This window comes from Vombatus ursinus, unplaced genomic scaffold (genome assembly GCF_900497805.2).
Source record: "Vombatus ursinus unplaced genomic scaffold, bare-nosed wombat genome assembly UNPS02014801.1, whole genome shotgun sequence".
Lineage (NCBI taxonomy): Eukaryota > Metazoa > Chordata > Mammalia > Diprotodontia > Vombatidae > Vombatus > Vombatus ursinus.
This window is the reverse complement of record NW_020954579.1, coordinates 14,224,827-14,250,747: the sequence shown is the minus strand read 5'-3', so window position 1 is coordinate 14,250,747 and position 25,921 is coordinate 14,224,827. Positions and strand designations below refer to the sequence as shown.

General features: G+C 48.2%; 2 protein-coding genes across 3 annotated transcripts in view; both read right to left on the bottom strand.

The window, feature by feature from the left end:
• Positions 1 to 567: 567 nt before the first annotated feature.
• On the bottom strand, positions 568 to 5,955 carry FOXJ1 (forkhead box J1). The gene is made up of 3 exons (XM_027873105.1): positions 5,890 to 5,955; positions 4,551 to 5,214; positions 568 to 2,378 (listed from the first exon to the last, which is right to left on the bottom strand). The coding sequence occupies exons 2-3, from the start codon at positions 5,034 to 5,036 to the stop codon at positions 1,608 to 1,610; spliced, it is 1,257 nt and encodes a 418-aa protein (XP_027728906.1). The 5' UTR covers positions 5,037 to 5,214; positions 5,890 to 5,955; the 3' UTR covers positions 568 to 1,607.
• Positions 5,956 to 8,966: 3,011 nt separating this feature from the next.
• Positions 8,967 to 25,921, bottom strand: part of RNF157 (ring finger protein 157) — a 129,231-nt gene continuing 112,276 nt past the window's right edge. The window contains exons 10-20 of one of the 2 annotated variants that reach the window (XM_027873331.1): positions 25,244 to 25,403; positions 24,902 to 25,014; positions 23,856 to 24,094; positions 22,531 to 22,639; positions 21,791 to 21,902; positions 20,731 to 20,918; positions 20,036 to 20,101; positions 18,952 to 19,000; positions 16,828 to 16,938; positions 12,207 to 12,247; positions 10,032 to 10,117 (exon numbers count right to left, since the gene is read on the bottom strand). In XM_027873331.1, coding sequence (XP_027729132.1) covers positions 12,207 to 12,247; positions 16,828 to 16,938; positions 18,952 to 19,000; positions 20,036 to 20,101; positions 20,731 to 20,918; positions 21,791 to 21,902; positions 22,531 to 22,639; positions 23,856 to 24,094; positions 24,902 to 25,014; positions 25,244 to 25,403 — 1,188 coding nt within the window. In that variant the 3' untranslated portion in view covers positions 10,032 to 10,117. Of the gene's footprint in view, positions 10,118 to 12,206; positions 12,248 to 16,827; positions 16,939 to 18,951; positions 19,001 to 20,035; positions 20,102 to 20,730; positions 20,919 to 21,790; positions 21,903 to 22,530; positions 22,640 to 23,855; positions 24,095 to 24,901; positions 25,015 to 25,243; positions 25,404 to 25,921 lie in introns of both variants that reach the window. The other variant, XM_027873330.1, reaches the window with a different exon arrangement.

The window sequence follows — 25,921 nt, the reverse complement described above, 5'->3', positions numbered from 1 at the left end:
ACGAAGCCTTTGTATGCCAGTGGGAGGAGAAGACCATGGCAAGGCAGGTCGAGGCAGGGGAGCTCCTCTCTTCTCTTCTTTCCTTGGGGGCCCTACTGTGCTAGTTTCCCTAAGGGCCACTATAGTAGTTCTCACCAATCATTGCCATGATGGAGGGGCTGCTTATACCTGGGCTCCAGAGTGAAAGGGCTTTCTGCTCCTTTTCTTTTCTGGAGATGAGTTCATCAGTTCACCTGGCCTTGCAAGTAGTTCTGTATAAATCCCAGAGCTCAAGTCCTGCAGAGAGGCTTAGGAGATGGAGGAAGGGAAGTTCCAGCCTGAGTACCCTGCTCCCTCCCCATTTTTCAAAGCTCAGCTTTCCCCTATAGGAAAAGGTGTATATATGTGTATCTGTGTGCGTGTGTGTGTGTGTGTGTGTGAGATTCCCTGCTCCTCAAGGCCCCTAGATAAGGCTCCCCAGCCCCCAGGAGGAAGGTCATTAGTAACAAGATGTGGGCAACCACTTTCCCGACAAAACCCAGGACCCCTCCCCTCCTTTACTACCCCTGAAGAAAGGAAAGGGCAATATCTGTTTTCAGTTCTTTTATTGTAAATAACTTTCCATGAAAAAGGTTAAATTGTCCCCAATGGGTGGGTGTGGTGCTGCAGTCCACTAGGACCCAGGCTGGGACAGGGCCCCTGGGGAGCTGCAGGGACCCCACCCTCCCCCACACCCCATTCCTATACCTCAGCCCTCTGAGACCCAGTTCCAGTAACTCCACTGAGTCAGGGGGTCCCATTCCCAGTTAAATCAGTCTACCCTCTCTTAGCTACAGCTACACTCACTACATTAGTATGCTCCCCAGCCCTGCTCAGCTGCCCCCCCCCCAGGAAGGGGGGACTTGCCTGTGAATCCCAAATGCCTCCTGGACCTGGAGTCAAGCCTCCAATTCAGAAAGTCCACAATCTGCACCTTCTGCTCTGCCTCAAGGGTTTGGGGCCCAAACTAAAGGGAGGCCACTGCTGGACCTCACCGGCCTCAGAGAGTATATATGCCCTTCCCCCTCAGCCCAAGGACTCCTTTCCCTTACTTCTGGCTCTAGTTTCCTGGCCCCTCCTTACATACTAGCCTTCCTCCTGCTCCTCCCCAATCCTTGGCCAGGTCCCCATCCCCAGGAAGGCCTTGCTGGGAGAAGCCTCCAGGGATTTAATTTGCTTTCACCTAATTAGCATCTGCTGTACCTGGGAACTTTCCCTGGATAGAGACCTGGGGAAGAGAGAAAGAGACAGGCAGAGATGCACACTGAGAAAGAGAGGAGACAGAACTGGGCCATCCAGACCTCTGGGCCTGCTTGCTGGAGGTAGTGGGGCTAGGAAGGAATCTAGGGGCAGCAACACTGTGTATGAGGGGATTCCTGGTTCCTCTGGGTTCTCAGATGGGTTCGGGTCCCAGGGGCAGTCTTGCCTAGGGGCAGCATGAGCCTGAAAGTTGTCCCATCCTCAGAAGACCTGTCAGCGCCTGCCTGGGAGGAGAAGGCATGTCTTTGAGGCTCCTATTTTGGGGGAGTTCTGGGCCCTGATTCTGAGGCTTATGTCCAAAGGTGTGGGGAGGGGAGGGTCCCAGCCTTTTACAAGAAGGCACCCACACTGGCCCACTCGTTTAGGTCAATAGCCAGGGTGGCATCACCAGCCTCAAAGAGGGGCTCTGGGGGCAGGCAGCTCCCATGGCTCTCATCCCAGGGATGTTGCAGGAAGGAGGTGGCCAAGAAGGTCTCGTCAAAGTCCAGTCCATCTGTGGCTGGTTCAGTGGAGGGGCCCCAGGTGGCAGGGCAGTCGATGTGGTGACCATGTACTGTCAGGTCGACATTGCTGCGGTTGGCTGGGCTCAGCGGGGGGCTCAGATCCAGGGCCTCCAGGGTGCCCAGCTCCCCACCTAGTGTGCCTGCATCAAAAATGGCCTCCCAGTCGAAGTCTCCCTTGAGAGGCTCAAGCTCCCCCTGCTCCTCCTGGCTCAGCAGGGTGGTGCTGCTGGGCCATGGTGCCTTGGCCACTCGCTTGGGCAGAGGCTGCTTGCGCTTGTGCCCGGCCCGGACCTCGCCTGCTGCCCAGCCTGTCTCACCGCCAGTGGCCTCCTCAAATTCTCGCAACAGCTGCTGGGCCTCGGGGTTTATGGCCAGGGGTGTCGCCCAGGTGCCCGTCTCGGGCTCTTGGGGGGTTTGGCGGGCAAAGGCCGGGTGGATGTGGACGGGGGGCAGCCGCCGCTTCTTGAAGGCACCGCTCAGTAGCCGTTCTGCGTACTGGGGGTCAATGCGCCAAAAGCCACCCTTGCCTGGCTCATCCTTCTCCCGAGGCACTTTGATGAAGCACTTGTTCAGGGACAGGTTGTGGCGGATGGAATTCTGGGCAGAAAGAGAAGGGTCAAGGGTCAATGGGGGAAGGGAAAGGAACCAGACGAGTCTGGGCACAGGAAAGCAAGTAGGGGGAGAGGAGAGGTAGCACATCCTCCTTTGTGCTATGATCTCCTATAAGGCAATAGAGCCAGGGAAGGGGAGCCCTCTGGCCTGACTGTCTGGATCCCCGCTCTCAGACCCCAGCTGTGGGACACTGGGAGCTGGGACACTGTTGGGGGCTTTTGTTTCCTGTTGCTGGGATATCTGCCTGCTCAGCCATCTGAGCTCTGAGCCACAGGGTGGCTCTGAGTGCCACCCGCCTCCAATCCCACTCCCTCCCTTTCTCCTGCCCTTCCCGGCCCTTGGCCAAAACCCTCAGCTCCCCCAGGGTCTGGACCTGCTGTCACCCTCTGCCTACGGCTGGCAGGACCAGGCTGTTTATGGTTGGAAGCTGGGAGAATGAAGACATATCTGCTCAACAGACAGTGTGTGTGTGTGTGTGTGTGTGTGTGTGTGTGTGTGCGTGCACACATGTGTGAGGAGGGGTGGGGGGGCAGGGCAGGGCTGAGGATCCAGGAACTTTCACTATTTGCTAAGCCTGCGGCTGGCCCAGGTCCTTAGCCTCCAGAGCCCCCTTCCTCCCACCCACCAGCCTCAGTTGATTATTATCCAGCTAGAAACATAGCTCTCATTCCTGGTGCCCCAGCCTCTCCATGCAATAGGGTTGGGGTTCTGTCTCACACTCTCCCACCTCCCCCACCCTGTCAAAGCTCCAGTTCTTTAGATAGCAATTGCCTGGAAGTCAGGGTTCAAACTTCAGCCAAGTGTGAATGGCTTGGGATTAGGAACCTGTAGTCTGCCCCTCACCCCCTCTTACCTCCACCATCCACTTTCTCCCAGGCTCGAGAGTGTCAACACCGCTTTTGGGAAAGGCGATTCAGAGTCCCTTACAGAGACTTTTGGGGAGAGACCCACACTAGCCTTGGTGGGGGAAGAGTTCCCCTGGGACCTTTGCTGCCTCTGGGGCCCTGATCCTTCTGCTGAGTCTAACCTGGTCTCTGCTCTATCATCCTTCCTTTGATCCCTTCCTCCATGGAGCTCAAGTATGTCTCTAAACCACGGTGTTCCACTTAGGGAAGCAGGACCCAGGGCCTGCCTCTGTTGGAAGCCCTGGCAAGGCTGTTTACATGGCGGCCTTGGCCCCTTGGCTGTGCTATGTCAAGTTCCAGAGCCTTGGAACAGTTAATAAGAGCCACAGGCAGATCCCCCGTGGGGAGCATCTGGCTCAGGTAATTGCCCCCCCAGGGAGAGTAGGAAGACAGAGAAAGGGGAGGAGCTGAGTCAGGAAACTGGGGAGAGGCCACCAGGGGGGTCTGCAGCTACAGGAAGGGCACACATTCACACAGCCAGGAAGGGTGCATATATACACATCCCAGAAGGGAGTCATAGCTGCTTATCACACCTTACTGCTTCCCTCCCTCCCCTGAATAAACACCCCCAAAAGTTCAGCTTGTCAATTTCAAAACGGAGCTTGGGGAAGATAGTGGCAAAAAAAAAAAAGAAAAAGAAAAAGAAAAAAAAAGTGTTGGTTAGGGCTGGGGATTCTTAAACCTCAAGGTTTAAGTTCTTGGAATTCTCACTCATGTGACCTTGAAACAAGGTTCTAGGGCCTTGGATAAAACTTCTGCCCATCCTCGGAATAATGTCCCTGAGCACACACACACACACTGACTGACTCTTCCCAACTAAACACACCAAGTGACTTAGAGAATCTAAATGATGGTAAAGTTCACACTTCCCATGTTCTCTAAGGAGGCACTGTTCTGTTCCTTCTTCTGGTCCAATTTCCCCCACCACTAAGACCACCAGGGGCCCATACTGTCCCAATTCTGATCCAATTTCCAGATCAGAAATCTGGGAAATCCAACCTTCCAAACACCTGGAACAAAGATCCAAGCCCAACTCAGATATATTGTTGGAAGGACTGCACACACTTCAAGGTGTCCTAACTAGGAGAAAGAAATGCCTGGTGACAGCTTTCCCGCCCACTTTGGATTTGGGAGAGAGGGAGAGTAGAATGAAGGATGAGTTGAGTTGGTACCACGAAAGGGTAAGGTTTAGTCCCTAGCGTGGAGTCGAATTGGGGTGGGGGAATGGTCCCTGCCTGAGTGCCCTCCCTACCTGCCATGTGGGGTCAGCATGGCGGAAGTAGCAGAAGTTATCTGTGATCCACTTGTAGATGGCGGAAAGCGTGATCTTGGTTGCCTTGCTGGCCTGCATGGCCATGCAAATAAGCGTGGCGTAGGAGTAGGGTGGCTTCACGTGGGGGTTGGTGGCATAGTCCACGTCGTCGGGGGGTGGGGCCTGCAGCCCAGCAGGAGCACTCCGAGAAGTACAGGAGGAGGTGGGCTTGCCAGGGGTGTGTGGCTGTCCCAGGCAGGCGGGATCTGCAGCCAGGGGTGAGCCAGGGGCTACTGAACCTGGCACCTGGTGGTAGCCATGGGGGTCAGTCCCCCCAGGGGGCAGGGAGGGGGCCTTGGCGTTGAGGATGGAGAATTCCTGCAGCCACTGCAGGCTAGTCAGGCTGTCATCCAGGCCGCTGGGTTCCTCCAGACCGCCCTCCTCCACCGCCCCCGCTCCAGAGAGACGCAGCCAATTCTCTGCCATGTCTGGGGGCGCCTCCCCGCGGGTGAGCTCAACATCCAAGTGCTGAGCGCGGGGACGGTCCTCCTGCGTTCTCTGGCCCAGTGACCGCGGCTCCACTTAAAGGGTCTCCCGGGTGGCCGTGGCGGTGCTTAGATCCATCCCGAGGCTGCCTCCAGGAAACACGTCGGGCCAGTCAAGCCTGGGAAGTGGGTGGGTGGGTGAGACAGAGCTAAGACTGAACGCACCCTTCACCCCAGGGGAGAAGCAGGAATCGAGCCCCGGGGAGGTGTGGGTTTTTGTTAAATCGCCTTGCCAGGGTGGGACGGAGGTGGGAGTCGGGGTGAGTAGGGGGCAGGGGTAGAAGGGCTTCTCCCGTGTCTTGAGCTGGGATAAAGAAGGCGAGACACGGAATACGTCGGGTCCGGATGAGTCCAGCCCCAACTTCAGAAAGCCCACTCCTTTTTTCTCGCCTTCTTTTTCCTGCCCCGAAACGCGCTAGGGTGGACTTTCCTAGCCCAAAAGGTCCGGGGGCAGGCGGTCCGGGCCCCCTGAGCTTTCCCGCTTTCTTACAAGAACGGGCATCCAGTGGGTTCACCCCCAAACCACAGCAGAAATGGTGGAGAGGGGAGCAGGGAGCCAGCTCTACAGGAAGGGAGGGCGGAAAAATGAGAAGTCAAGACGGGAGAAGCCACAGGGACAGCTGGGGACCGGAGCAGAGGCGGGCGGGAGGACTTGGCTCCCCAAACCCGTGGGGGCGTCAGCCCCTGGGACGAGGAAGCCCGCTTAGCACTGACTGCCCCGTCTGGCCCCTGCCCCAGTCTTCCCTCCCGCCTTCTTCCCTCTTTATTTTTCCCTCCCCGCTCCCGCCCCTTACCTGGCTCAGAGCGCGGCCCCGGCCCAAGGAAGGTTCTGGAAGGAAAGTGTTCCCCCCCCCACCCCGCCCCCCGCCACTCTCCGCCCCCAGCTCGTGGCTCCGCCAGCTCCCCTCGTCCCACCCCCCCCTCCCGGCTGAGCTTTTCTGAGCACTGGCGGCCCTGGGACCGGCATTAAGTAGCTGCTCGGGAAGGCTTCTCTCGCTGCCATGGCGACGCCCCACCCCCATAAACAGCTTCTGCGGCAGCCATTGGTCCGCGCGTCTCCATGGAGACCGCGGGCACTTGCCACTCTCAACCCCGCTACCTTGCTTCGAACTCGGTACTTCTCCTCGGTCCTCACCCCGCCCCCTTCGCTCCGTGCATTCCCGCGCCCAGCTCTGTGGGCCCCGCGCTGAGAGCTGGAGACCCGCGCAGCTCCCAGCTCCCCGCCTGTATTCCCGGGAGGCCGCTCTACCATTTCGCCGGTTGCCCCCTCTCCCCGCCCTGCTTGACTGCCGGTTGATGAACTCAAAACTACGGGAAGCTCCCTGGGATTGAGCTTCAGGCGCGGACTAGGGGCCTCCTTCTCTGGGCTGTGCGGGGATACTCGATCAAGCTCCTGCAGCCTTTCCTGCTCCCCTAGTTCTTTTTCTGTCCCCCAGACCCTGATCCCCAGGGTATTCCAAGGTCGCTGGCATGTCTGTGTGTCTCTCCAATGCCACTACCCAGGAAACAAGCAAGGGAGCAGCCCGGAGTAGAGCTCAGGGGCATTATCCTTCTTTTTGCCTTGGCCAGCCAGCTGGGGAAAGCCACTTTTCACTGAATAACCACCGTACCTTTTGTCCATTCCCCCTCTCCCCTAATATATTAGCGGGAAGGGGGCCCAAGACTGCAAACCTCAAAGAGCAAGGTGAGAAACTCCAATGTACCTGTAGTTTCTTAACTTTTGGCAAAAAGGAGCCCCCTCCCTCCATTCCTCTGGCTTCCCCCTTGTCAGTAACGTTCCAGCTGTTTAATTATTGAAGACCTCAGTGTGCTTAGAAGCTCTCTAGTTTGCCTTAGCAGAATCAAGGGTCGGGGAGGGGTGTCACACATCATACAGGCCTGTACAGGGAGAACTGGGGTCATCTGGGGGAGGGAAAGGGGAGCTGTTGCCCAGGAGGTTGGTGTGGAAGCTCTGGGAAAGGCATGTTAACTCCCACCAAGAAGCATTCCCTCCGCCCTATACCTTGACCTCTTACTCTTCCACATCTCCTACCTCCAGGGAACCTCTTTAGTAACTGCAGGATGTTTTGGGGAAAGTAGCACAAAATCTCTCACAAGCAGGCCAAATTCTCAGTCACCAGCTGACCCTTCCTCTTGTAAACAGTTTTATTCACTTTTGAGAACCATGCAGCAATCCATAAACATTGCATTGTTGACCTGGCACCTGCCGCATACCTATGTGTGCACCCTGAAGGTAACAGGGGATGCATATACTGTCACCAACAGTAAGCACACAAATACACACAAAGTGTGCAAAGTCTCTAGGAAACATCATGCCACTTTTGCACCAGCCCCAGCATCACTTTGAAATAAGATACTTTCATGGTTATGAAAGTGCTCCACATGCACTAAAAGCTCCCAGAATGGTAGGGATTCCAGGTGGAATAGAACTGGGTTGCCGAATGGGAGAAGGAAGAAAATGTCTTGGTGAGCAAATCAAAACCATCCCATCCCTGGAAAATAATAGGATGGCAACAAAATGAGGTGTAGCAAGGGAGTGATTTGCTGTTCTAGCTTATCCTATTCAAGTCATTCTTTATCCCATGGCTCCCACCAGACCTTCCTTCTTCCCCCACTGGATCCACTACAGAGGAGGGAGGTGGCCTCCCTCTGCTGGTACTTCTTGACCTGCCTTTTTCACTCTCTCTTAGGAATATCATGGTTTTATCCCTGATGTGTTTTCTTTGCCTGATAGGGTCCAAGGAGACCATGGTTGGTATTGTTGCTTGGAGGTGGGGTGGTCTTTTCAAAGCCAGGCTGGCAAGTACCTCACATCTTCATAGCATGGATTTTGTCAGGTCCTCCTGAATGGAATAACTACCTGCCAAGTATCTAAATGGGGGGGGGGGAAGAGGAACTATCTAAGGAAGAAGGGGCTAAGAGGCTGTTTCCACCACATTTACATATTGGCAGTTGGGGGTGGGGAGACATTTTAGAAACAAGGAAAGGATGACTACGCCTTCCTTCAGGGACACAGCCTTGAGGTTCTTGCTAGCTACTTGAGGCAGAGGGATGAGCTGTAGGTTCTGACACCCCAGCATCAAAAGACACAGGTAATCAGTAAAGGGAATGAGGATATTTATTTTGGTTTAAGGCTCCTGGCTGTCTTAGCTACTGTTTAACTCTTGTCTCCATTCACCCATCTCCTCCCCCAAGCATCCTGTTTAACACTACCTAGTGACTTCGAGAGGTAGGTCTGCATGCTCACTGATGTAACCACTCAGATTATATAGGCCTAAGAAAAGGGCTTATTGCTTAACTATGCTTGTTTTAATTTTTGCTTTAGGAAAGAGAGTGATTGTGGGACAGGTAAGGGACCAATATACCAGCCAATCCACTCCTACTGGGGACTTTTGGAGACGTGTTAAGAATTACACTGCCTTAGTTATTAAGCTTTTGAGTTGTCAAGCCATAACCAGGAATACTAGAGGACAAAACCCCCAAAATAAAAACTGGTTTGTATCTACACCTGGATAGGCTTCTTATACCTCAGGGAATGTACAGTTAGACCACTAGGTTGTATACAGACCTCTCCTAGGGCAGGAAACCATGGGGAAAGAGGGGAGTTGAGGCTTTTTTCAGGATTCCAGGTCTTTAGAGCATGGACTTGCATACGCTTTCCAGCACAGGAGTACAAGAGAGCTCCCCTGGAAAATAAGTATTCTTCAAGGACACCTGTGCCCTGTCACTTTTCCACATTGCCTACTCACTCTCCCCCTACCACAAGAGCCTATGATCTCTCTTTTAAACACTATTAACTGAACAGTATCCAGAACTCTTCCAAATAATCCTAACGGAACAACAGGAATGATACCTGACTTAGAGGCTAATCTTTTTGGTTCAGGATTTTATTGTATGCACCTCATTTGACCTGAACTATATTGCAATCCAAGTTCTACGCAGTAACAGATCTGCTCCTCCATTGTACCTCTTAGTGTCAGCTAAGGCTAATCAGGAAGGAATGTAAGGGGGAAGGCCTGGAGGTGGAGGAGGCCTGCTCACTCCCTTCATATAGCTCAGTGAGTTCACTTATGCCACATGCCTCCCCTCTCCTATCCTCCCCTCCCCTCCAGACATCTGAGGCTCTCCTTCAAACCCTCGTTCCTTTCCCCACAGTTCCTGGTCACTAATGTGAAAAACACTGGTACATACTACACACATCTGGAAGGAGGATGGCAGACCTTCATCCATGTATATTGCCCGGGGCACAAACAGTTGAGAACTTAATGTCAAGGTTCCTCATAAAGGAGTGGTCCTGTCTACAGGACAGAGCACAAAGAGGCAAAAGCTAGTCTTCTATGGTAAAAAAGACTCAACCATCCCAGTGGATGCCACTTTTCAGAGTAGGTGGAGGAACTGCTTCAAGATAGCTTAGTACCGCATGCCTTCTTTGCTTTGCCATGGATGAGGGCTAACCCAAAAGGAGAGTTGCCAATGTGGTTTAATTGTGCTGGAGGTCAGATAATGTAACATGGGTAAAGGAAAGCGAAGCAGCCAATTTTCTGAGCCTTCCTGCTGTAAACCTAAGGAGAAAAAAGGAGACTAGGCAGCCAGCACACAGACTCTGTTCTACCTAAGAGGGGAGATGGGGCAGAAGTCTGTGAAAAGGCAGTGATGAACCACAGTTCATCAACTTGACTTTAGCTCCAGGTAGAGGGACTTCCAGTCTGTTCCAAGTGGAGATCCAGGGAGTAGGAGAGGCTGAGCAAGGTGGAGAATGACCTTGACATCCAGTTTTACACACAAATATAAAAAGTCAGCACAGGTCTTAGTGGGAATACCCAGGAGGTCAGCAGTCCAGTGGGGGACGCGTTGGAATGTAAGGATGGAAAAAGGGCCTTGTGACACGGACTAGGACTCTTCAGATAGCCATGGAGCCCCTTCCACAAGGCTCGTTCTCAGGGTCCTCCAGGCTGCTTGATGACAAGTGCCAGCACTGGCTGTTCCGGCAACTGATAGCATTGTTGTCCACCTGCCAGGTGCCTGGGGGAGAGAAAAGGAGGGTTATTGGAACCAAGCCTTTGCATGGGTCCACAGGGCTTCTCCAACATGGGCAGCACAGGAGTACAGCACTGAGGGGAAAGGGCATTACCTGAAGCTCCCATGACTGGAACAGTGGAGGTAGAGGTGTGCCCCTTCCAATTAACAAGCCAACAGCGATTGAAAGAGAGGCAGGGAAAATCAGAAGTAAGAAAGAAGACAGGTATAGGGCTTGCCCGCTTTGGGAGTGGTCTATGCTATGGTCACTGGGGAAGAGGCTGACAGGAATATAGAAAAACCTCTAAGTCTGACGCATTTAACCCCAGATCCCCTGGAATAACAACAATCTGATATCTAAAAGATGTCTTCTACTTGTGGGCCAGGAGAATGAAACTCTGGGAGCTGAGATTTCCATTCAGGGCAGGAAGGATGAGAGGAGGGTGAGATGTGTACGTTAATTGGGGCCTGAGGTGCTATTGTTTGCAAAGAAGGCACATGTGGGGAAGGAAGTGATAAGTAGCCACGGAGGGTGTCAGAGACAGGATGGTGTCAGTAAGTTCTTGCAGGAAGACAGCTTAATGGCTTCCAGTGTTCCCACTGACATGGCTTTGCTTCACACCACTCTGACAGCAGACCAGAGCCTGCTGTTCACGGCATGGTGTACTCCCTACCCCTCCACTGAAGCAGCTCTGGGGACACTGAACCAGCCTACTGAACCTAGTTAAGTGGAGGGACATGGTTTGGGGCTCGTGTGAGTGCAGAGAACCGAAGGCAGAAAGAACACTGGGCTTAGGAAGATGGCCTAGCTTTAAGTTCTGGCTCTGACACCAGCACTGTGACTACAAACAAGTCCCTTAATCTCTGTGAGCCTCAGAGTTTTGTTTGTTTGGACTGGACCTGTGACTTCATTCCTCCCAATGAAATAACTCCCTCCAACAATGAAAATCCACATCTGCTTTCAATTTTTTTCCTCTTAACTTTTTACAGAGTTGAGGTGGGGGGTGGAGTGGAGATCAAGGCAGACCTTAAAATGCAAGTTTTTTTGTTTTTAACCCTAGGGCCAGGTCTTTAGCTGCCACACCAAGCTGCTTTCCCCTCATACTTCTCCCTTCCCCACCATAAATCTCTATGTGTGTATATAGTTATTTATGAATTGACTCCCCCATTAGAATTTAAGCTCCTTGTATCTCTTAGCACAGTACCTGGCACATGGTATGTGCTAAATAAATGCTTGTTTATTGACTGACTGAAGCTGCCTCAGTTTACTTATCTGTAAAAGGGTAGGGGGAAGAATACTTCATCACAGGGTTGTGAGGACAAAATGAGATTATGTATGTGAAAAGGCTTTGTAAATGTCAACTGCTGTCAGTGGAACTGAAGTATAAAAGGGCCCTGCTATGTCTGACTTTCAGGAATGATGCCAAAAAATTCAGGCAAATTTTCAAGGTCACTATGTGACCCTAAAGTGGGAAGTTTTCCTAATCAGAGAACATCAGGATTGAGCTGTAGAGTTTCAGGGTCAGCTGTGATCCATTTCAACCCAGGAGGAAAATGGTTTTGTTTATTTCCCACAAAGGCAGTGTTGCACAGTGGACATTGAACTGGCCTCAGAGCCAGGAAGGCCCAGGTTCACTGATCCACACTGGCTTGGTGACCCTGGGCAAGTCACAACCTCTCAGCACTCTAGGCAATGCTCCAAGGCTTGAAGTTTGATCTGCTTAAAGAGTTTCTTCATTCAGGAGTTCCCTATATTAATGAAATCACATATTTAGTTCTATTTCCCACAGAATTCCCTGGATCAGTGTTGATTCTAAAGTGTTCTAGGGCTTAGGCTGGTGGATCCCATGGGAGAAGAGACAGGAAGCAAAGGAAATCCTTAAGGACTCTTCATAACTGGATTTGGGGATCTTTGTTCCCTGGGGGACGAAAGACAGGGAGCCAAGGATGTGTGTGTAAACGTGCATGTGTGTGTTTGTATATCCCTAGCTAGGTGGCAGGACAAGAATAGGACCTTCTGAGAAACTTAAAAGCCCAACAATGAGTTAGTTATTAGTTATGTTTGTTCAGACATATGACTTGGTGGATTTCATACCTATTCCTCAATGTTTATGGGGCAGGATTCCGGAACCTCGGCTGTTCAGTAGGAAAGACCAAAAGCAAATGGTAAACAAGAGAGAAGACACACAAGCATGCACAAAATAAAAATACCAGCAGTAACACCACCACCACACCATGAGAGGCTTGGGCTCAGAGGCTATTGAGGAAGAGACCACATAGTTGTGACTGGGCATCTTCATGAGCTTCAGTGACAAATTTCACTCTGAACAGGCCCTTGAAAAACCATACCTGTGGTTTTCCTAGGGAAAGGAGGAGGGAAGAGGGGAGGCAAGATGTCTGTAGTGATATTAAAGGATTAGGGTTAGAATTATGATGTCTGTCTTCCCCTGCCCCTCATTAATATGACTAATATGACAGGGAAAGATTTATCAGGACCAGTGCAGAGCCCACCATTAATTTCCCCAGTGGCTTTCTCCTGAAACTCACTCAGATGGAGGGACACCTACAGAAATTAAATCTGGAAGGCTGGTATAGAACTTCCTTTAGAAAGGGAGTGGACATTTTTGTCTGGCTGACACTCATTTTCTTTAGCCCACCACTGACTGGAAAGAATGGGGGAAAAGGTAGCCAGGGCCGCTTGCCAGCCACCTTGTTTTCTCAATTAGAAGTGGGAGGACAAAGTGACCTCTAGAGGTGGACTTGGGAAGTACACTTAAGGAAGTACACTCCATAGATTCCTTTTCTTCACACACAAATATAAGCTTTTAAAACTTTGGCCTCTACAAATCCAATTAATTAAGTTGAAGGGCTACAGAAATATGTGGGTTCAGGTCTTGAATCCCAGAATACATATGATTCTTTTTGTATAGTTTTTCCCAAAAGAAAATCAAAACACCAAAGATTTCCTTTGGTATCCTTGACATAGAAGACCTGATACGATTGTAGTCTCCAGGTGTGGGAAGCCCAAGAAGTGGCTGGCACACAGTAAGCATTTATTAAATCGCGTCGATTGGTTAAGAAGGGTTTATTTCAGTTCTTTCTGCTGTTCTCTAAATCTATGGCACAATGCTTTTATTGAAAATAGGCTTGTATTTCCACCAACAGACCCAAATTTGCCTCCATCTCTTTCCATAAAGCCACTGCCCCCAAATTCCGGTTCACAGCTGGATTCTAGGTAGATTGTCAGCTGTCACCTGACCTCTAACCTGCTGCCTATTTAATTATCTATCAAATCCCTCAGCACCACATCTAGCTAGTATAATCTTACGGTTCTAACCCTCTTACCATTCATGCCTTTTCCACTTAAGATTTTTGTTCAGGGCTACTTTCAGACAAAAGCTTAGAACATGTGCCCAAAGCCACCCCCAGTGAGAGTCAGCATCCAAGAGTGGGATTCAAGTTCTTCTGCCAAGAGAGGGCTTAGAATGGATGCAGGCTATTGAAAAATTATCTAAAAAATACAGGAGAGGTGACTAATATTGGAACCAGGGTAACTTTTTTCATAAATTCATCTCCCCTAGAGCAGAGGTGTCAAACTCATAGCCCCCTCAAAACTCCCCATGCCACAAGAGAACTGGATTAAAATATAACTACGAAATGTTTAGTTAAATAAACAAAAATACAATATAATGTTAATTTGTGATTTTTCTAAGTTAACATGCAGCCCACAGGGATCTCTTTCTATTTGAATTTGATACCACTGACCTAAAGCACCTGTGCTTGGGAAAGGGTGGTTGAGTATCCCCTTCTGACATAGTATATTAGGCTTACTCTCATCTGCCCTCCATGAAAAAAGCAACATCTGCTTTAAAGTGGGAAACTAGAGTTGAACAAACAATGGAATGTCCAGGAAGCAGGTGCTGCTTTGATGGAGGAGATGCCCTGTCTGTCACTGGGCTTACAAATAGCCAAGTCATCAAACATATGTCCCAACCATAAGAAGGAGGTCTTATCTTATAGCTAGTCATGAAGAGGGTCCATTTATTCCACACTGATTTCCCCTGAGAATAGCTTCTCCAGTCATCAATCCAGCCACAAGGCATACACAGCATTCATTCCAGACATGTCCCTGGAAATTCTGGGAAGAATAACTGGAGAATGGCTGGTCCTCCTCTCCTCTGTGTCTCTCAAAATGGTTCAGGGGAATCTTTGGTTGGGACCCAATAGGCTTTTCAAGTACAGAGCATACAATATTTTTTGCGGGGGGGCAGATTTAGACAATGGGGTTAAGTGACTTGCCCACAGCTAGTAAGTGTTATGTGTCCGAGGCCACATTTGAACTCAGGTCCTCCTGAATCCAGGGCCGGTGCTCTATCCACTGTGCCACCTAGCTGCCCCCAGAGCATACAATTTTTAAAATGGTCCAACCCAATCCCTTCCTACTGACTGACTGTGATTTGACTTTATGTCCTTCTAAAACTGTGAGACTGGCTTAACCCTGAAGTGTATCTTCTGGCTATAGCCCTTATCATAAGGGGCTCTGGGAGTAAACTGCTTCCTTCTGAGAAGCTTTGTATTTGACCGCCTCCACTAATCCCACAAGTGGAATAAATGTCAACAAATGCAGGTTGGCTGGGAAAGGGTTGGGAGGTGAGGAGGAAGCCCTGGGAAAAGCTCAATTTGCACCAGAGTTGTTGGCTAAGAAACTCTCCCTCAAAAATGAAAAGTTAAACTGCATCCCCTGAAGGGAAGCAGAACACTCCATCTTGACCCTGATTCCCATCAGGTATGGTGTTGCCAAAGACCTCAGTGGAAAGCCAGGCAGGATGGTCAGTGCTTGCTTAACAAATTGGCTGACCAAAGAATGCAATGGAGAACAGGCTTCCCCATAGTATAAAAATTCTCACAAATGAACTATTTACTTCTATTAAATTATTCTTCATAAAAGTTCAACAGGAGTGGAGTTAGCTGACCCCAAATATTTTTCTTGGGGGCAGGGAGAGATGGGATCAAATTCAATATAAGCCTTTGCCAATTAAATATTAAAACCCCTTGTATGGCTTTGTATAGCAAGAGAGCACCAATGAATCTGTGCATATCCAGCAACCCTGGTGTAAGAGACTGAGCACAGCCAAAAAGGACAGTGTTGGCACGGAGTGAACATGAACTTCATACCGACTGAATCCAGGTAAAATAAATGTTTTAAAATAAACAAACCAGACAGACAGATCAGAACTTGGCAAAAAAGACACAAAAACAAATGGACAGACAGAAGCAAGTTAATAAGTGGAAAGGCAGGAGGTGTATTTTGGGCCCCTCACAGCACCAGTTCTAAATTAACTGAGGGACTGGCCACTTAATTCAATGTTCCTCCATGATGTCTTTCTTTTAGCAGATGCTTCCCAAGCCTGGTGCAGGAGAAGCAGGTGAAATGACGTTATCTCAACTGGCCTCACAGAAGATTAAAAGGCCTTGGTGAATAATGGGCTAAACTCAACGGGAAATTACTTAAAAGCTTTTTTGAAAGCCTGGTGAATGTTTCTGCTGGGAGATCTTTTCTCCTTTGTATACATGGCTGCATGGGGCTAGAATGTCTTTTTAACCATTTTTTCTCCTAGAGTTTGATGAAGAGTGGCAATCCATTGGAGTGGTTCCCTTTTCTATTACTCCAGTTGCTTCATAGAGTAAGGCAAGCACTGGACCCCTAAGTATATCCAAGTCACTTGAACAGATAAGCATATTCCAGGACTCTGCAGCTTGAAAGTATCTTTATGGCAGGAGATCTCGTAGGTCACAAACAACAGTGCAATGGAAAGGACAACCTCTGGGGAAAAGCCAACAGGTTGAGCACACGGGCCATCCAGGGAGGAGAAGTGTTTGCCAAGACTACTTGGGCAATCCCTAGCTCTAAAGAAATGGTTCAAGGAACATTTAAATGGCTTTGCAGGATAGGCGGAGGTTCAGGCTGAAAATATGATTAGAAAGGCTCCCATATAAAGAGTTATTCTGTTTTCAGTTAAGTATCTCCAGAATGAAGGAACAACAAATTGATCAAATTTCTGGGACTCCAAGTTAGGACCCCAGGGGATGCAGTCAACCTTTGCTGCAAGGGCCATGGAAGTCAGGGTACAATACGGTTTAAGACAGTAGCACTCTGACCTCCCCTTCTATCAAACCCCTCTAGGATTCAAATCCAGCAGGTAACAATGAAGCCGATAACTCGGAGTTCTCTGGATCATAAAATGAATCACTGACTTTTTAAGTACTTTTCAAATTTCCTTCTTAAGGATTTACAGGTTGATTTTTTAAAGGGCCTGGGCTGGCTTTTGGGGACCCAGCTAGGATTGGGAAGGTCACTGCTTCAAGATTCTTGCTACCGCTGGATTAAAAATCCCATAGGTCCCTGACAGAGTACGTTTGAGGTCCTAAAAGAAGGGGTCACAGGTACAGATGGAGAAATTCGGCCCCTTTTTTCTTCTACCCTAAGGCTGGGAACGTTTTACTTGAAAGAGAGGTTGTTCTTTGTCAAAGATTGAAGGACTCTTTTGGGCTTTGTCACTGCCTTGCCTGTTCCCAGCATCTTAGCGCACACCCCATGCCTTCTTTTCCAGGAAACTACAGGATAGGAGATGGGTGTGTAAAGGGGTGACAGCAAGGGTGAAGAGCAGGGGGGGAGGTTCTCCTCCCAAGTTCATGTTCAGCAGACTGCCACTCACCGGGTAAGCAGACCTCAGAGCACAGCTTATTGTCGAGTGTTTTCACGACTGCGATGTCAATGTCATTGTTATTGTCACACTCCATACCTAGGAATGCGCAAGTCCTCTGGCCTGTAATGGAGTTAATGCAGTTAGAGAGGCACTGTGATTTTCTTTGCTTTACTGTCTTTTAAAATGAAAATCTTAAAGATGGAGACAAAAAAAATCAAATTATATATTAAAAAAAAGACAATAACTAAGTGGGTAAAGAGTGGACAATAAAGGAGTCACATTGTGTAGGGGTGTGAGTGTCTCTGTTCTCAAAGCTATCCTTCTCTGAATTCCCGACCAGCTTCTTCTCAATTCTTGTTCAGTAACTTTTCAGATCGCTGAGGAGGAGGGCAAAGGAATACACAGGGATTTTGAAGAGAACAACTAGGAAGTGCAGTAAATATGCAGGTAAAAGGCAGACAAAAGAGTAGCTGGGAAAAGCTAAAGAAAGCAACTGGGAAAGTTACCCCCTGCTCATGCTTGTGTCTGTCTCTGGTCCGTGTCAGGTGCGTTTATGACCATAGGGGAGTGGGTCTGCAAAATGAGTAAATAATAAAAGCAAAAATTAAAGATTCCAGGTTCCATTATTTTGCATGTCAAATCCAAATTGCCACATTAACAAAATTAAGATTTTGCTGATGAATATTTATTTGTTTTGTTGTTTGGAGCCTCATTTAAATGACTGACCAGAAACCTACAGACATGTAAGGGGGCAAGGGGAGTTATAGAAGTCATTCTTTAAAGCCCCCCTGTTCCTTGGTGAAAAGGAGAAAGGAAATCATGAGTTTGTCAAATGAGCTATAGGACATCAGGAAGAAACACAACCCTGCACTTTAAAGGAACAACCAGGAATCTGGCAACCCTGCATTACAAAAGAAGAAGACAAATTCATGGAAAGCTAAGATTTTAAGAAAGTCTGTTTGTTTTGGAATGAGCATGCAATTATTTGGGTAACCTGAGGTCCTACCAACATGGTTTGAGTTCTCTGGTTTGTCTCTCTGGCTGGTGTGCAAAGGGTGATGAGAGGCACAGCTCTGAGCAGTGGTTACCAGTCTGCCTGGGAGGTTCTTGGGCTGGGCTGGGCTGGCCGTGTGCATGCACACCTTGTGAAGTTTTCCAAGCAGTGGCCAGCACTCAAGCAAAAGCAATCAGGATGATGGCGGCCGAGAGGTCTATAGCCAGGCTGGGGGTGGGGGCTGGCTTAGGCCTGGCACATGCTTTTACATGACGCATCTCATGGAGAGAATAGATTCTCAACCCCAGGACACAGGGTCTATTTTTGCCCTAGATTCTTCCTGTCTAGACTACCCTTTTACTAACCTCTAAGCTAAGTTTTAGTGAGGAGAGGGGAGGGAGGAGGAAAGAATGCCCTTTCCATTCCAAGAAGAGAGCACTAAAGTCTCAAATGTTGTCAGTGAACATCATTGCAACAATTTGCAGACACCTGCCTACATGGTATTGTTAAGGAAAGCTTTTGTCCCTACTTTTATGACAATTCTCTTAACGTATCAGTTATAACTTTTCAAGGTCTTTCTTTTATAGGAAGGATAGCAATCTTTTGAATTAAAGTGAATCAAACCAGGGCCCTCTCCCTAGGGTAAGAAATTACTGTAAAGCACTGTTGCTGTTTCTACCACAGAAGGGCAGCCTGAATGGCCCTGTGGCATTTGGCTGAGGAGCTAGTGGGGGAAAAACAAAGTGATCGGGCAACTGTCCAGCAACCTCTGGAGGTTACAACAACACACAAAAACGTGATCTGCCTTAAGTAGAGGCCTTAGCCTAACACCCCAGCACTTAGCACAGTGCCTGGCACATAGTAGGAACTTAATAAATCTTTCTTTCTTTTTTTCCTTCTTTCCTTCCTTCCTTCCTTCCTTCCTTCCTTCCTTCCTTTCCTCCGAGAAAAGTCAGGAGGATACACTGGGATCCTTCTGCCCCTCTGCCATCTGGCATACATTATATTTATAACTTTCTTTTCATCAAGCATACAACTAAATAATGCCACCAAGTCAACTGGTCTTCTTTTCTTTGCCTTGACATCACCACCCTGGAAGGAAAATGAAAGTAAAAGAAGGCAAAGGGCCAGTCTGTTACCATCTTCCTGTGTAGGTGATCCATCCTCTTCTTCCAACACATCGTTCCCCTAGGATACAGCAAAGAGGCTATGAATGTTGAAAGAATAAGCCATGATCCCAGACCAACATAAACACCTACAAATCCCTGCACTTACTATAATGAAGACACAGCTGGAAAAAACCAAGGTGCTCCCATACTATTGGTATGGCTAGGGTTGCAATGCCCTCTTTAGCTTAACCTGGTTAGTCTCCAATATCACTCTCAATATGTATTCTGCTCACTACCACACAGAAGCTGGTCTAAACATTATTCTCTGTTCTCACTAGATAGCATCCCTAAATACCCAATCAACTGCTACCCCTTGTGGAAGGGTCAGTACCAACAGGCTCCCTCCCACTCTATCCATCTGCTCCTTGTAATGCCTTGACAGTGGGAATATCCCTCAGGAATTCCTCTCACTCTGCTCAAGGCTCCTCATGTCCCCGCTTCTGGCTCTGCGCCCCATCGTGCGCCATTCTCCCTGTTGTGCTGACCAGGGAAATTCTGCTTAGTTACTCTAGAGGGGTCTGGGTCTGATCAGTTTTACACCAATGTGCCCTGTGGAGAGGTGATTTTTTGTTAGGAGTGCCTTTGATTCGTCTTTCTTCTCTCAGGATTGAAATCACAAGAGCAATAAATGAGAAACAAGATGAATGACAAGTACATACGAATCTCTGGCTTAGGAATCTCTAGAGGGCTTACATCCTAACTAGAGTCTTAAGACTGAAGATCTGGCTCAATGGAAAGATCTACAGTGATCCTCCCTCTTTAATGGGTAATCAACTACTGCCACCAAAGCTTGGGATTCTGCAACAAAGTCACCTCTTTGGAGTCTCCACCCCATTAAACATTTGTGAGAGTACAGAGGCGAGCAGTTTCCTGGATAACATGACTCTCATCACATCTCCCCTCTACACTGAGTCTGAACATAGCAATGTCGCCTTGAAGCAGCAGCTCCCAACACTGGACTGAAGTCCATCCTCAAAGCCTTAGATTTTTGGCTTTTCAGTTCAAGCAGCTTTACTAACTACAGGAAAGGGGGCACTGCTGTTTAGCACATTACCTCTGCATCCTGCTCTTCTGCTGTGACACCAACAAAGTCAGTATCTGGAGACTCAACAGGCATCAACTGCAAAATAACAAAATGGGTAAGTGACAAGCTCACTGACCTCTTCTTGCTCTATTCCAAGAACTGTGGCAAACGCAGGGCCCAATTGTGCTTCAATTACAAAGTGGGAGACATAAGATAAAGGTCAGAGCAACTTCAGGCAGAGGATGGTAGCATACGAGAGGCCCTTGAAATGAAACTACTTGTAGCTTTGTTCCTCCGTGGCATCTTCCCCAAGGAGTTAACAGGGTTCCGTAGAGTCATCTCTCAGCCCTGGCCTCATCTTTATCTCTCCACCCAAATCTGCATCTTGGAATCCCTAGCACCCTTTAAGGAATCGCCAAGTGCCAACTCCCACATGAGACTTTTCCTGGTCTCCTGAGGTGTTAAGTGTCCCCTGAGTCCCCTATCAAAATTACTTTGTATTTATTTCATATACATACAATGTCCCCCATGGAATATAAGGGGTTTATTGTTGTCCTTGTGTCACAGTGCCTATATCCTTAAAAGGCACTCAATACATGTTTATTGAACTGAGTTGTTGAATCTTTTCTTGGGGCTAGAGAGAACAGACCCCACGGATCTCAAGCTGTTTTCCCGAGTGTGTTTAGTTTGAGGAGCAATGATGATTCCAGCGGCTTTCTCCGTACCTCGCCTTCTTCTGATGGTGCTCCACTGGCGGCAAGTGGGGAAGGGAGGGCATCTCCCTCTTCTTCGGTGCCAGGGGCAATATAGGAACCCGACACGGAAGAGACTGTGTCAGTGCTGATCTGGGAGTTCTGGCTTTGAGAAGAGGCGATAGACATGACGGACTGTGCCAGGCTGCTGCTGACGGGGTCTGCAGGCAGAACAGATGAGAGAAGCTCAGCCACCTTACTTACAGCAAACACAGCAGAAGAAACAAATGAGCCTTGATAGTTTAAAAAAGAAAAGAAAAGAGGAAATCTTCTTCCCTTTCTCCTAGGCAGCAAACACCACAGGAACCTTTCATTTTGCTCAACTAAAAAAGTGCTGGAACTGAAGTTTACTGGACTTTTGCCTTATTTAAGGGCCAGAGCTCAGAATTTAGTCTCAGGGACTAAAGAGAGAAGACTAGAAGAAAAGGAGGCTACCGGATTATTAAATCAGAACCCTGTTCATGGAGGAGTGGTTAGGGCACTGGACCTGGAGTCAGGAAGTCTGGAGTTCAAATCCTGCCTCAGATCCTTACTAGCTGTGTGACCATGGGGAAGTCACATAATACGTCTGTGCTTCATTTTTCTCATTTGTAAAATGAAGGGGTTGGATGACCTCTAATGTCCCCTTCACTTCTAAATCTACATATAATCCTATGAACTCGTATTAAGGTTTTTTTGTTTCGTTTTGGTTTTTGTTTTTTTTAAAGAGAGAGGGACTTTCCCCCAAGACTTAGAATAAAACTAATATTAAGGTTAAAAAACAAAAACCAGAAGCTGTCCTTGTTCTCTCAGAGATGGAAATCAGAAGAGGCTAATGGAAATTAGCTCCCTGGCCCAGGAGACAATGTAGCTGCTGCCACTAAGTATTGTCTTCACAGAGGAGGTGGAAGTCTCCTGTCCACCCTTCAACCAGGGACTACATTTACCGTGCTCGGGTATTATTTGATTACAGCCCTAAGGAAAAATTTGAGTCCCTATGATCTCGGCTGGAGGGAAGGTCCAGAGCAACTGTAAGTCCTATTCCCTTAAGTACCTTCTGGGGAAGAAATAGTGGAAGAGAGTGGGGTCCCTGTGCAAGACGACTGGCCAATGGCTCCTGATGAAGATAAAGTGAGGTTCTCACTCTCTGGAGTTGCACCGCACTCCTGGAAAAGCAACAAAGGGAAGGCAGAGTGAGCTCAAAGCAGACATGGTTGGTAGCAGTATGGAGGGAGAGGAAGTGTGTGTGTGTGTGTGTGTGTGTGTGTGTGTGTGTGTCTGTATGTGCAGGAAAGAGGAAACCAGCAGCTCGGAGGCTAAGGCTGTCTGTCCTCAGAAAAGGGAGGTAACAGGTAACAGTCGTGCTAGCGTCTCTTTTGTCATCACTTCTCTTCAACCTTAGCCTGGAATGACAACTCCCTCCCAAGGGAGAAGGGAAAACTCCAGTCATCTCAGCCTGCCCAGGGCACAGCATCTGTTGGACTTGTACACAGCGATGGCTCAAGTGACATAGGTCACCTCGCAGCTGTTCCCTGGGAAAACCCTTGGTATTCATGACTATGGACAAGTTCTTCCATTCTGAAGACAGGAGTCTAAGTCCACATGACAGGCACAGGATAGGCAGCTCTGCTCCCAAAAAATGCCTTGGCCAGGAGCCCCAAAGATCAACGGAGCTGAAAGGGAGGGTGTGTTATCGGGGTGGGGGTGGGGTGCATGAAAGGCCAGGAGGGCAGTAGGTACTTAGAAGCAGGGTCCTGTGTCCCAAGAGAGGAGAGAGAGCAGAGTGCCCGTCACCTCTTCAAGCTGATGAGGAGACTGCCTGTGGGAGAGGTGCATTTCAGACTCGCTGCAGGACTGCTCATCATCTTCTTTGTGCAACATGGATGAATTCTGGGAGACAGACCTGGGTAAGTTTAAAGGAAATACTTGTAACCCAAATATACACTTGAAATAACAAACTCTGTCTGCACTCAAATCAACTAAACTCCATACACCAAAGAGGAGTGAGTGAGAAAGGTCAAGGGTGACATCTGCTAGAGGCGATTCTCGGGCGAGGAACAAGGCTGCGGACTGAGAACCACCCCATGTGTCCACAGTTTTGCTTTGGCTCCACAGATGATCTCTTGTGGTCATGTGTGCTTCTATATACACATACTCTCTTGGGGATCCATTATAGACACCAGAAAATGCTACTCCCTCTACTCTACCATAAATGTCTTGCAAACTTCTAATGATTAGTACAGTTTTTCAAAAAAATTGTTACAAAATTAAAGTTTGTCATTATTCTGATCTAGACTCCCTCAGAGCATCAATACCATCTACTGCTTAGGTCTGGACGCATCAGCATGTTCTCAGAAGAGTGTGCAGGGAGCCCTTCAGCATACATTTTTTTATTTCCAAACACTACTACTACCACCTTAGGCTGATGTGTCTGGATCTCACACAATCAATGGTAGTGCATTAGTCTCTTCCTTAATGTTCTGAAGGCACCTCAGGTGTTTGGTGGGATTGTTAAATTCTAGAAAAGTCTCAGAGGGTCAGTTTCTCCATAGGGAGCCAAGATAAAAGCTTCCCCTGTTACTAGGCAGGTGAGAAAAGCATTGGAAGAGCTTGGATCAATGCGATGATTAATCCTGGCTCCACAGAGCTGATGGGGAAACATTAACCCCTCTCTTCAGTATAGAGATGGTAGAATGAGGCCTGTGTTGTCAGACATGGTCCTTGTGACAATTCATGAGGTTTAACTGTACTTCCTTGTTTTAAAGGAGGGTTTAGATCCTGCTTTGGACATTTACGTGCTTTGCTGTATGACTCTAGACAAATCATTTAACCCCAGTTTGCCTCAGTGTCTTCATCTGTAAAATGGAAATAATAATAGTACCTACCTCACAAGGTTGTTATAAGGATTGAGATAACATAACTGCTTTGAAATCCTTAAAGTGCCACAGAAATGCTATTATTATGATTGTGATTATGATTATGATGAGTATTAAGAAATGTCAATGGTGTTTTTTTTAAAGCATTGATAAAGCACTAAAATACAAAAGGAAAAGAATGCTGGAAAACATCCATCACCCCCAGTACCTTAGAGCCAGGATGATTAAGCACTGGCTACTCACTTGGAGAAACTGTTCTTGAGCTTGAGTTCTTGGCTGCTGCTGTCAGAGAGGCGATCGAGAGGGGAGACGGTTCTGACCGGGGGCAGATGCCCGTCACTGCCGTAGGAAGGCAACATCCCTGACAAGTGGGTGTCTCCAAGCACGTGAAGTGGGGGAGCAGCTGGGGATGGAGTGAGGGGCCCATTTAGGGCCTCCAGCAGAGACACCACTTCATAACCCAAGGGAATGTTCTCTGAGGACTAGGAGAAACAGAGACAGGTTGTTAAACTCTAAAAATGGAAGGTGTCTACAGCAGGTGAATAGGCATCCTCATTTCAAAGTAAATCCTAGTTTCATGACAAGATCTTATTTCTGGCTCCACACAAGAGGTTCCTTCCAGGTTTGCTCTGAGGGTTTAGGAAAAATAATTTCAACACTAGAGGGAGAGGAGAGATTCATATGTTAAACAGCTTCAGCAAAGAAATGCTATATCTATGTAGTAATTCTACCTGGAAGCTGCCAGTGGGTTAATCTTAAGAGAGATAGCACCTAAGTGAAAAGGGAAAAGCTGAAAAGTTGGAGACTGTCCCTAAACCTCTCTCTTCCACTATGAAACTCTGTTAGATTAATTTGTCTTTCTGGACCTTGTTAGTATACCCAGCTATGAAATGGGAGAAAGATAAGCACTCACCTTTTAGAGAACTGCTAAGTAAACAGCACTGAATTACAGAATAATCATTTATCTGCCCCGCCCCTCCCATGGTTAATTCCAGAATTAGGGCTCTTCGAAGTGGTATTTGCCATCAAAAATTAGAAAATAGATATCCAGGAAGGAAAGTGGTTTTATTTACTATGGGACTCAAATGTTGATTTTGCTGGCTTCAAAACAATTTAGTTTTGGTGGGCTTATTCAAAGGATACATAAGACATATCAGGGTGTAATTTAACTGCTACAGTGTCAGGGTGATAAAGAAAAGAACAGTGAAAATCAGAAGTCAGTAGGGATCCTCATAAAGCATCTGTTCCCCAGTCCAAGGGCACTTGTTTCAGACTGTGACCCAACTTACTGAGTGTTCTTCAGAGTCAGATGTTTGGGAAGAGATGATGGGGTTAAAGTTGGTTGGGGACAAGGGGCCCAATTTCTTCCTCATGGCCCGGATCTGAAGCAGAGCCCGAAATGCTGTGAAGAGGAAGATGACTAGTTAGGATATCTTGATACAGGGGAGAGGGCATGTGGGAAGGAATGGATGCCCAAACACCCAGAGAGGACAAAGATTCCCCTTGCCTTTTTCCCAGAGGTCCCATGTATTTGCCATATCCCAGACACATCCTGGACTTTGATGCTTTCATACATCAAATTCCTTTGCCCCCCGCCCCATGGTGCCTTTCCCCTCATCCCTGGGACTTACGTAATCGGCAGATGGGGCAGTTGTTGGCTTGGTAGCGAAGGGTGTCTGCACAGGTGTTACAGAGGCAGAGGTGGCGGCAGGGTAAAATCAAGGTATCCCGGACATCCGAGAGACATACCACACACTCAGCACTGTTATCATTTACTTCATCCTCAGCTACCTGGCCAAGGGGGATAAAACTACTGAGCTGACAGCACAAGAACCTTGATCTCACATACCTCACTGATAAGACTCTAAGTGAGGGAGAGTATGTGATTCCACCACCATCACCCCTCCCCAAAATAATATAATCACATGTAAACACAAGAAAATTTTAAATATGTAAATAAGAGGAGTTTATGTAGCTTGTGATCACATTATGAAGTGCAGACCTCTCATGAAGGAAACAGCATGACTGGCTAACCAAACAAGATAACCATGCATCTGGGGACTCTAGAAGAATTCCAGCATCTGGCTAGTCTAGCAGAAGGAGAGATTCAGTTTAGAGTTTGCTGGAGAGTTTGAGCCAGAAATGGAGGGAAAAACAGTCCCCGGAGAGGGAACTGCTCTTTGAGGGAGGAGGGGACTTTAGGATTTCCCCCAATTCTTCCTTTTTTCCCTCCCTCCACACTACCACTGACCATGTTATTAGAGAAAACGGACTAGTAAGAAAAAATGCATACAGCTGTGAGAGAAGAA

Bases quoted from the DNA above. Each gene is read 5' to 3' on its own strand.
- FOXJ1 (XM_027873105.1), bottom strand. From the start codon at position 5,036: ATGGCAGAGAATTGGCTGCGTCTCTCTGGAGCGGGGGCGGTGGAGGAG. The intron at 2,379-4,550 runs GTAGGGAGGGCA...CTTTCTGCCCAG, and splicing joins ATGCTGACCCCACATGGCAG to AATTCCATCCGCCACAACCT.